The following is a 12,175-nucleotide window of genomic DNA, read 5'->3' as shown; positions in this document are numbered from 1 at the left end:
CTTTATTTTACAGGAAATGCAATTCTTTTTTCTCTTTTTGAATGTCTTCCATTAGTAATTCTGAGAGCCATGATACCAGAAATTTGTGATTTTTATTTATTATTTTATCAACAATAGAGATGGAGCTCTATGTAATTAGCTACTATTCGTAGATATATGAACATATAATAGAACATGCATGATGGTACAATTGGTTATTAGGGACAGCTTGCCAGGAGTTATTGGTCGACTTGGTTTTAAAAGTCTATAAACTTCTATAAGTGAAAATTGGTATCTCCCTCTAGATATTGGAGTTGAGAACCCTCTTATTGAGTTTTTATTTGCTCTTTTGTTTTTAATTTATTTTTTTAAGTTGAGTTTTACGAGAGGGAATTTTTTTTTTCTTGGTAGGAACTAAATAGGTGGGAAGTGGTTTTAATGAATTGAATGAGATGGAGTTCATAATGTTGACCCTGGTTGCCATAAGCACTCCAAAATGATTGATCATATTCATTTTCCTAAATATCATAGAAATCTTCTTATTCAGATATTTTGGCTCAAATCTTTAGAATTAGGAATACGATTTCAATCTTGTGTACAAAATGAATAGCTGTTGTATTTGACTTCAATCTTAACTAACTATAATCCTAGCTTCCTTTATAACTTAAACTTTTGTACTGGTAGAGGAGCAATGCTTTTTTTGTTTTTGTTTTTGTAACATATTATTGCAAATTCTATCATTACTAGTGAAGATGCTTGCGTGTAGGTACTAGTACTACTTCTGGAATTACTAGTGAAGGTACTAGTGAAGATGCTTGCATGTAACTGGAATTATATGGATTCCTTCTACTGATCAATGCTCTGATCTTTTCCTGTGTTGTAGATACTTGAATAGACTGTTGGTTCTGCATGCCGATGCTATATCTTATGGCGTTAGAACGTCATTCTTATCTTCATGGAGAGTATTGGGAGTACTTTAAGGGCGTTTTCAATTAGATGGGTTGGTTCCAAAACGGTCCTGCTCTTTGGACAAAGGGCTCCTGCTTTTTATTATGAACTCAGAAGATTTTTTTAGGTTGGATATTCAGCAGCAATGGAAGGTTTTTGAATTAAATTATTGAGCCCTAGTTAGAACCAGGAATTTAATGCAATATTGTTGAACTGGTGGAAATAAATGGTTCACATGCCAAACGTAGTTTTGTTTTTGGGGAAACAATTCTATTGTTGTGATGAGCATATGAAATTTTAGGTATCTGACTTTCTTTGGTTTGCTCGTGCATGTCAATTACCCTCACTTGAATGTCACTTCCAAGTCATGGATGGATGGTGTTAATAAACTACAATTTCACATTTCTTACAAAATATTTGTATTAATGGTGCTTAACCATTGCTGAATCAAACCTGTGCATAGAACGAAACGATTCCTGAATTCATGTACATTGCTTCAAAATGAGAAAAAAGAAAGATGCATGCAGGTTGGTCATAATGGCATGGCTTTGGATTAACGTGAACATGAATAACTATTGGTAAAATGTAGTCTGGTATGAGAATTAGCCCATTTTCACGACTCTTAGTGTGGAATGAAACGAGAGTTTGACATTTCTCACTCCTAAAATCGTTCTAAAAACTTTTTCTAATTTATACATGGTAAGTCATTACAATAACTTTTTCCTTACAAGTATAGTACCAAGCTTTCTTCCTTCCAAAAACAATCACTAGGACTATAGTCCTACCAATCTTTCTTCCTACAAAAATAATTACAAAAACTATCACTTGCCTTCAAATAATTACAAGGTACGAACACTGACTCATTAATGATATGGTGGCTTATGCTTTCAAGAGTGCTCTCAAGAGTGAAGGAGGTTATATGCATGGGCGTGCAAGACTATATATGATGGTGATGTCCAGGGTGATTTCTTAGCCCAAGGTTTGTGTAACAAACCACTGAGGACCTAAATTTAAACCTTTTTATTCTGCAAAATATACATTTGTCTAGGCATTTATTACTTTTTCTGATCACTAACTTCTAAATGCATGATTACAGGGTTTGGATCTCTTGCATTGATGACATTTGTGTTGGTGCGTTGTCTTTAAAATTTTTTTTTCTAAAAGAATTTTTAGCTCCATAAAAATTATGGGTGACATCTTGGATCTCTTGTAAATGAAGGTATAGAATGTAGAAATACACTATAATCGGCATTGAAGTGAAAACAAAGAAAATATTTTTTGTTTTCATAAACTAAAAATATTGAAGTTGGAACTCTAAAAGATGAGTTTTGGGGTTGAGGAGTCCTAACCTATTAGAAGACATTAATAGTCATAATCTAAGCATTACCCAGGCTAGGAATATAATTAATGGGAAAAAAATAATAGCCAACTAACTTCTTCTTGTCAATGTCGAGTATCTCACTTCCTTCAGCCTTCTCCACAATAACCTATATAGCACAAGAAAATCCATGTAAATAGTAGTTGAAGACAAATATTAGGTGTAAGAGTTTTGCTAGATAGGCACGCACTTAAAAATGAGATACAAATTTCATACCGGTATTCTATCAGGATACTTCTCCATGATTTGAGCAGATTCTGCCTGCCTCCTTACCAAACGGGGATTTCTTACCAAGCCAACCCAGACAACACTGAAGACTAAAAGCATAAGAAGACTAAACGTAGAATACCAACGTTTAGCTATAGCAAAGCAAATTTTAACATCATTTTAAAATTTTCTTCGTTAAAGATATACATTTAGCCACAGTTTTTATATCATCACCAAAACTTTCGTCAATAAAAGTAATTTTTCTTGCAGTATATAGCAAAGCTGCAGCCCTCTCAAAATTGCTAGCAGTCCGATTTCCATTGGATCAATCACTTCATTTTCTTTGTTATTAGCTTACATAAAGACTCTTGATCCCCTCTCATCCGTCAAAATGATCCCCAATGCCTATTCAAAGTTTTATTTCGAAATCTGTGTAGGAGGATGTACGTCAAACTTTCCTTCTCATCATAGGAGTCAAGAGGAATTCAAACTTTTTTAACAACTACGTCCCCAAGATATAATATAAACATTACCTAGAAGTACTCCCCTTGATCCTCCAAGATGGCATAACCCCATTTTGGTGTGTTGTGGAATGTTGAGTAGAATAACCACATCTTCCCGCATGGTCCCCTTTGAAAAAAAAAATAGATAAATTTGAGATTTACATGAAAAAATTATTTTTTTAATGGTGTCTTCAACTTTTTTTAAAGAGAGTATACAGAGACTGCACACTCCAAGCCTAGCTGTATATTACATTACTCTCAAGGGAGGGAAAGTAGGATAACTTGTTAAATTATAAGATGAAATAAATTTAAATAATTCAGGTGGTGGACCAATATTTGATGATCATGTATTGCGAACCATGTTCTTTTCTTCTTTTTTTTTTCTTTTTTTTTTTTGGTAATTATTATTATTATTATCTTTTAAATTACAAGATCATGAAATCAATTATTATTATTATTGTCAATGAACCAGATATGAGTCTTTACCATCAGTCCAAACAAAGGAATTAAGCCCAAAGAACTTTGATAAGAGTACATTTCATTGATGCATCCAAATTTACAACATTATAAGAGCTATTAAAGTCTTCTGTAGGGACCCTTCAAGTAAGATACATATTGCTTACTGAATTTGTTGAGAATAAAACCATTAATTTATGTTTGTTTCATCATGATCATCAGCAATCTGATATATTGCTGTAAATTTAGTTCAGTGGTGATCAAGCATGCTTCTCTGAGATCTTTATTTTCAGGGCTTTCCTAAACTTCAAGATGGGAGTCCTTACAATGTCTCCTCCATCAATCTTTTTCCACCTATATAGAGCAAACAAAGAGAGAAAACAAAAAAGGGTATAAAAATTAGAACAAGTTTTGTCAAGCCACCACCACAAAGGTGCTGGCAGTTGGCACTTTCATGAATATCAAGCACAAATCTGGTATATTTTACCTGTATTTAGTCACCAAAACATGGAAGAAGAGGCAAAGTAACACCCTGCTATACTCTGCACCAGCACATTGCTTCATTCCCCCACCAAAAGGCATGAAATGCTTTGAGACCACATTTGCCTTGAGGTCCTATATATATATATATATGATATTGCAAATATAAAAAAGAAATTAGATAAATGGAAACTGTCAATGTTGTTCACTTTTATGTTGTTAAGTACAACTAATTCAAGCACCTTCCAACGCCATGGGTTGAAAGCAAGAGGATCCTCGAATGTCTCGGGGTTCAATTGAAGTGCAGATGTAACAGCTAGGATAGTCCAGCCTGCTGGAATTGTATATCCTGCATAAGAAAATTTATCAACATTTCATTACACTTAAAATGTACTTTCTGATCAGAATCGATTGAATGCTGTACATATATGTTCTATGATCATGTTTACCATTCACATGGAGATCCTTTTTTGCTCTTCGCATCAATCCGGGTGCCACACTTCCCAGCCTAAGAGTTTCATTTATAACCTGTAATTCCAGTCCAAAAACTTGGTAAATGCAAATTTCGATTATATGATTATGGAATAAGAGTGTTTATCTGTAGAAGTAACTGACATATAGTGTGTAAGTCATCGATTTGTATTCTTCCCATGTGATTGGGGAATCCGGGTTTGCTTTCCTTTTGAGAATTGCCTCATGCTCAGCCTGATTATTGAACTCAAATATGAAAAACATGTATTTTGTTGTAAACATGGTTTTCAAAGTTTGTAAATGATATATAATCTGTAACGTACAGTCAAGTCCTCCAACACAGTTGGGTTCTCAGCGAGCAGCTTGAAAGCTAATGTTAGTGCCGATGACAGTGAATCAAAACTGACAAAAAGCAGCCCAAACATCAGCTGAACCACAAAATCATCTGTTAGGAAGTTCTCAACTTTCATGTCTTCGATGAGTTGATCAAGCACGTCCCCATGATGCGTCTCTTCAGGCGAAGCACGCCTCTTGTTTAGTACATCCAGCATGACGCTCAATGCCTTCTCATGGTCCTGAATGAGCTTAGAAGGTCAAATTATAGTCACATATGATATGTCATGATGAATTGTAGAGTGAGTGTGTTTCAAAATTTTAATTACCTCTAAACATTTATGGTATGCAGTACCGGGAATGTTTACTGGGAAGGAGAGAAGACCCTTTGAGAAGTTGATATACTTCTCGGGTAAGTCTACTGCAGACTCTTCAGGGTCATAACTAAACATCTGCTTTGCACCAAAATGAAGAGCCATCTGTTTTTTGGGACCAAAGTGAGATGTTTCAGTCATGGCTAAAGAACATGCATATTACATGATTTCTATAAATAAAACCGTGCAGTTTTGCATAGGAAGTAACGAGAAAGAAGTTTACAGCTGCAGCAGCGCGTTTCACTTCTATGGATTCCTGGCTTGACCAAGTCCGTAGTGTATCAGTAACCAGTTCTTCCAACTGAGATAGCAGCTTTGTTCTGAGACTCTCAGCACCAAAGTGGCCCAAAGCTAAATTTCTCATGTACTTGTGAATATAGGCACCATCTGGCCTATTCTCACCTTGTTTAAAGACCTTTGCAAACAAATCCAAGTACCATGATTCAACCAACTTCCCTTCTTGCTGTAGGATGAAATGGTTGAATTCGGGGTCTGCCGAAACCACGACAGGCCGACCTGCAACACTGGTTCGAAACACTGGCCCATATCTGAACAATTTTGGTAACAAACAAAGGTCAGTTTTTTTGTCATGTAAAGCAGAACAACTGGAATGATTAATGGTGAAACTGCATTTACCTTTGCAATCTCTTTTTAATGAATGGTGAAACATCTAAGGAATAGCTTGGAATTATCAACTGAAGGGTCTCTCCAATGAGAGGGAGGCCCATGGAACCAGGAGGGAGGATTCCATCAATCTTGGGACTCCGGCTCCGCTTGAATATCCAGTGAGTAATGCAGATTAAAAGCAATGCTACCACACACAATCCCACAGTACTGGACATTGTTGATCAGTCTTTGTGAATATATATGTCAAACAAGTCAGAAACAATATGGAAACAATGATGCTGGTGGATGTAGATATAAGAATACTGAGAACAAACTGCTTATGATCAAATGATAATGCAAGTGATGATTCTTAAATAGACCAGAGAGGATTAAGATGGTGATTCCTGGTTGACAAGGATAAAGCTTTGTGCAGTACATGAGATCACAAAAATAGGAATAAAAATCCTTGCCAACCATGACATGAATTCCCGGGAAAAAAACGAGGAGTATAACTGGAATATAAGCATCCAGAAAACCATTTAGATCCTGGGAGTAATAGGTTAATTTAAAATTATTAAATTGGAATATTCCTTATGATTTGCATTGAATAGAACAACAATAGTTACGTAAAAGACGAGAACACGAATCCTCACTATTCTCTAAGACAAAATAAGAGACCTTGAAAAATGTTATTATTTCTCCTACTTTATACCACTCATTATCATGTCTCGGATGTGTCAACGTGGCTGCGTGACTTATTAAAAAAATTTAAAACACAAACATAAAAGAGTCGAAAAAATCTAAAATTTTAGTATTCTTCTTTTTGTATATTCGAGAATCATTTTATTTTAAACTTAATTTAAAACACAAACATAAAATTTTGCTACTCATTTCTCAGTCTAGTACTAGTTCTAATTTTATTTTTTTTAAACTTAATTTTCATTTTTTTCTTAGTTTTTGTAGTATGGAAAACTTATTTTAAACTTTTAAAACTTCTTTTTTTTTTTTTTTAAGTTTTAAATTCTTAAAATTTCTGTTTTTCTTTATCAAGGACATATATCATGTGTCAAATTATTTTATGGAGGTAGATTACAATATTGATAGTTTGAAGGAGTGATGATCAAAATTCATAGGTGATTAGATGATTGTAAATTGTGTAATAGTTTAAGAGATTTATTATCAGATGTTTCTTTGTTTTGGTTCTATTCTAGGTTCTAAACTCATGGTGGCAATACAAATAACAGGATCTGTTACGTTCAGTTTTGGTTCTAAATTCACGTCCTATCTATAAATACAAATGCAGAGTAAGTAATATCTTGTGTTGGGAGAACCTAGATATTTATTCCTTGCAATGAATTTACCACGACATTTCATATTACTTATGATATTAATTATGGAATAATATACAATTTTAGGATGTGCAAATCTTGCATACGTACTCCTTTTGAAAAATAGTGGGGGTATACTATTAAAAAAATAATTTTTTCATGTGGGTCTAAGATTCAACCATTTTTTTAAGGGAATGCACAGAGTTTGCACACCTTAAAATTATAAATATAATTTCTCTTAATTCAAAACTTAATCGGTTAAGGATTAATCTGAATGGTAAGTTTCAAGACCACCTATATAGAACTATCTGAGTGGTAAGTTTTAGATTGTGAAGTAGCATTATTAATTGTTGAAGACATGTTTCATCACCAACTAATCACGACCTCAAACTTGCAACAAGGAAAAAAGGTGGCCCGATGTGCCTAGTACACCTTTGATGCTTAAGTTAGAAATATGACTATATTGCTTGGCAAGAGGGGATCTGAAATCGTACCTACTACTTTGGGTTGCTAGTGTTGGTCTCTTGTATAGGGGTAGACTATTGTTGATAAGGATAGTTTATTTCCTACAAGTCTCGGGATCCCGATTGCCATATTCTTGGGATATGATTACATAAGGAATGTGCTGACATATTGGGGATTAATACCCTAATACCTCATCATTTCCTTAGGGTTATATATGTTCTATCAGTGTTAATTACCATAGTAATCTTATTCAGTGGTGATACGATCTCGTGGTAACAAGCATACAGTGTTCCTGCAGGTTTCTGGACCCCGTTGGACCCATTACATGTTCCTTTTACTTTGTATCATTGGGCTTGTCTAATAGAAATTGAAATGACTCTCTAGTTACTCCGCAAATTCCTGTCATGTCGATGTGGTGGTAATTTAAAGATTATGAAACGTTCTTACCTGTCACATCAGAGGGGGTAGCAACATCCTCACGTCTGCCCTTAATCACATCACCAGATCGTGGAGTGTGCTCGCAGCAATCGTGCTGTCAGATTGCCCATATTTTTCCTGAGGCATTTCAACCGCCGCATCCTTGGTTATAAGTAATCCCCTCATTTTCATTGTTAACTCTTTCACTTTTGCGTATTCCCCTTCCTTGGTTATAAGTAGTCTCCTCATTTTCTTCGTCGAGACCCATTTTCTTTTCTCTAAAGTTCTTTGCTTGCTTCCATGGCTGGTTAGGGTTCTTCTCATTGCTCTCCCCCTCCAGAGTCCTCTTTTGCCCGAAACGTGACCGAAGGCTACGATTGGTCGTTGAGCCTGACTAAGACTGACCTTTGAAAGTTGAGGGATGCATATGGAATCCCAGATTCCATGATTCTCAAGGTTCCCCCTCAAGAGGTTGTCGTTGAAGTGGGTTTGGCTAAGAAGGTGGCCCTCATGGCCTGTTCCCTCTCTCATGTGTTATGGTTTCCTTTATGTTGCCCAATGCACGACATTCTCAACTACTTGAAGCTGGCGTCGACCCATCTCCACTCTAATGCTTGGAGAATCCTCATGTGTTGTTGCGTCGCATGGAGGATGGTTCTGGAACCTACTGGAGAGGGGAATCCTGATTTGACGACCCGTGAGTTCTTGACTACCCACACAGTCTGGGCGCTGGAGGGTAGCATTTGCAGCTTTCGCTCCTACCCACGTTATCACCTTACACGTTTCCAGGGTCACCACCCGAATGCCAAACAGTGGAAAAATAAGTTTTTCTTGGTTTCTAGGCAGGGATGGGAATGCCCTAGTAGGGATGCCGATAAGGCTGAATTTCCAATTTGCTGCATTTAGGAAAAAGTTCCTGATGACAAAGTCATGGCTGTTACACTTTCCCAATGGGGGCAAGCCCTTCTGGAGAGGATTTATTCATGGGTCAAGCACAATCAGGACTCTATTTGGACCAAGGCTCTACTGATAAGGGCATACATCGGCAAGTTCTTGGTGATGCCTGACTGCTCTTGCATCAGCGGTCTTTGCCTACCGAAGGATCCATACGCTTCTCAAGACAAGAAGAGGCCCGCAGCGACCCTATTGGAGTAAGAAGGGAAATGGTCTCGTCAAGAGGCCGAGGGGGCGATTGAGTCTCAGTCTCACGAGACCCTTATCCAAGAGGGTTCCCTGGACTCTGATGGTTCAGGCAATTAAATGGGGCAGACCTTTTTGGATTTGGCCATTGCCCTCGACTTTGAATTCCCTTCATAAGGACTCAACTCTACTCAGTCACCTGACTTTGCATTACCATCGACCCCGCCAATCATCCTGAAGTTGGTCGATGAAGAGGATGCGAACATCGACTCTACTTTTACTTGTGGCCTCATGGATTCTACTATTGGCCATCGTGATGTGATCTCGACTGAGAGAGTTAAGACCAGGGCCTTGACTAATGAGCCTCAAGTCGGTCTTGACTCTCAATGGGTGGTAGGAGAAGGGGAGTCCACTCTGGGCTACCTTCCTTCAACTATCTTTGGTGGCCCAATAATTCCCTATAACTCGGAATTGAGCAAGAGACGATTTTCGATTCCCTTTCGCCCTTCAGTGCCTCGGTGGGGATCGAGGAGGGGCTTTCTTCACCCATGTTACTGAGGGGGTCTCAACCCTCTCAGTTCGGGAGCAAGATGGATTCCCTTCATGCTAAGGGGTAAGGTTTAGTACTGTCGCCGCCTACTGTCAAGGCAGGGGCAAGGGTCCTGGAGGGTGATCCCAACCCTTACCTCTTGGGGTTTTTTCATGGCATGGGGCCTCTTCCTCGATATAGGGAGTTGGCAACTGTCAAATTCCTTGTATCGACTTGGCAGCAGGGTTAAAGTTGCCATCATAAACTTAGAACAAGATCTGTAATGATGTCTCGTTAAAATAATATTCATGGTGGCACACTCTGTAACCAAAATTCATATGAATTGTATGTTCCCTGTAGAGAACATACAAACAGGGAACATACAATTTATCTTAAAAAATATCTTCTCTTTTGTCCACAGACCACTAAGATAGATAGATATATTGTTAAATTAATTTTAATGAACCAAGGGTTCAAGCATGAAGGATATATACTCTATATTCCTGGAGTCAGAATCTCATCCCCAATCACCATGCAAGAGCCAATAAATACAAGAACAAGAAGTGTAGTTTTCTTGAATGCACCTATTGGTTCTTGTAGCAAATGATTTCTCAGGGAAAACAAGAGCAATCTTTATGTTTGCATGTGGACATAGTAGCAAATAAAGAGCAAATGTTCCACTTGTGGAGTATTTGTTAGAGGAGCTCATTAGTGACACATCAGCATCAAGTAGGGAAATATGTACGCCTATTAAGGGGAGATATTTTGTGCATTATTCCATGCCTCTACTGGAAGCATGCTATTAAATTGTTCAATGTATATCACGGGAAATAGATGAGTTCAAATCTCGGTGGGAAAGGCATTGTCCAAAAGTTGACATATATATCTTAACATCTTTCAAAATTCTTTTGATTAATTTCTAGGCAGTAACTAAATGTTTAGGGCGCTATTGTGTTGGCTTCGGATGTATCACATGTGGTGTTTTAGAGTTGGTTAGCTAGGTCGACGTTCCCTGGTGCAGCATGTATATCTCTGAATGAGAGTCGGCTTGTGTTGGGGACAAGTGAGTCAACTTGCACCATGTTGGTCTGGTGGGAGTGATTTTTCAATTTTGAACGATGAAGGGGCTCTCCCCATGTTGGTCTATTAGGCGACAGATGTCTATGTGAAAAATATCTATATTATAATTATAAACAGTTATGTAATTGGTGTGACGAGTTTTACATGCTTAAGAAGATGGTGATTCCTCACCTCGATGACATACATACATACATATATATATATATATATAGTTTTGCACAAAAGATGATTCATCGTCATGCTTATATAGATATGCTTTATCGAGAGGCTGATTCCTCACCATTTTTACGAATTCATATGTTTTTGTTTGAGATGGTGATTTCTTGTCACACACTAATACATGAATTCACCCATTTCATTACATGAAACTATTTATTGCATATTCACGAGCATTTTTCTCACTACAAGTCTTGTCATAGTTGTCTAATCTATCTATGGTTTCGGTTTTAGAACCATAGACTTTGATGCATAGGTAGATCCATGAGTGATATCCGAGGAGGGAGAGCCAAACCGGCCCGAGCAATAGGCATGTAGACTTGATCCTGTTATAGAACTTGTTCACTTATGAGAGTTGTATTTGTAATTATCAGTTATGCGACCATATGTGTTTGGTTGGTCTTATTTTAGGTGTATGAATCAAGAGAAATGATAAACTTACTACTATATAACAACTTGTTTACAACTATGCAATAAAATAATATTACTTTAACTTTTATTTTTGATTTGATGGGTTTAAATTTAATAAAAAATATTATTATATTTAAAGTTGTTATAAATTGTGAATAGGCTGTAAGCCTATCACTACTCATGAATCAAATAGCTAGACGTGTATAATTATTCAAGGAATGAAGTGACTTATTGATATTGTGAGAATGTATCTATGGTTTGTAGACTTCTGGTACTATAATGTTTACCTTTAGACTGTTTGTATTCAAGTTATTTGGTTGGTAAATCAATTAACTTAATTTATGAAAAGGTCTTCACATTCATCACATAGATATTCGTAACCTGTCACGTGTTTCAGAGACGGTCCGAGGAGTAACTATGAAAAGAAAGAAACAATTGCAATGTGCTCATCCACTTTGTATTATTATCAGATGTTGTACTTTGAAAGAAACAACTTGTTTATTATATGGAAAACTGGGATTAGTCTTCTAAATGGAAGGGATCAAATCTATTTGTTATTTTGTTCATGATTCAAATTGGTTTGAGAATGAGTGTTTTAGCTTGTTGTCTAGCTTGTTGGTTTGAAAGAGTTGGTATGCCAATTAACATTTCTCTAACATTCCAAGGTTTTCTCTTCTTAACATTTATGTACTCTATGATGTTGTTCAAGGTTTTTACGCATTCTTGGTCATGAGTCGTGGCTAAAACAGTTATAAAGTCTAAATTATGTAACTTAATAGTTTTTTTAAAAGAACAGGGGCGGTACTCGCAATTTTATTCATTGTACTCACTTTCAGTGGAGGAATACCTTATAC

The 12,175-nt window shown here is 36.7% G+C and overlaps 1 protein-coding gene across 1 annotated transcript; it reads right to left on the bottom strand.

The window, feature by feature from the left end:
* Window positions 1-2,218: 2,218 nt before the first annotated feature.
* Window positions 2,219-5,971, bottom strand: LOC108979136 (cytochrome P450 87A3-like). The gene is made up of 12 exons (XM_018949733.2): window positions 5,766-5,971; window positions 5,353-5,677; window positions 5,085-5,234; window positions 4,746-4,997; window positions 4,567-4,656; window positions 4,401-4,479; window positions 4,194-4,300; window positions 3,959-4,086; window positions 3,742-3,825; window positions 2,522-2,639; window positions 2,362-2,414; window positions 2,219-2,276 (listed from the first exon to the last, which is right to left on the bottom strand). Exons 1-12 carry the CDS (start codon window positions 5,969-5,971, stop codon window positions 2,219-2,221), a joined length of 1,650 nt encoding a protein of 549 aa, XP_018805278.2.
* Window positions 5,972-12,175: the final 6,204 nt, after the last annotated feature.

The sequence above is a fragment of the Juglans regia genome, chromosome 6 (assembly GCF_001411555.2).
Source record: "Juglans regia cultivar Chandler chromosome 6, Walnut 2.0, whole genome shotgun sequence".
Taxonomy (NCBI): Eukaryota; Viridiplantae; Streptophyta; class Magnoliopsida; order Fagales; family Juglandaceae; genus Juglans; species Juglans regia.
The sequence above is the reverse complement of the archived record's forward strand: the minus strand, read 5'-3'. Positions and strand labels throughout refer to the sequence as shown.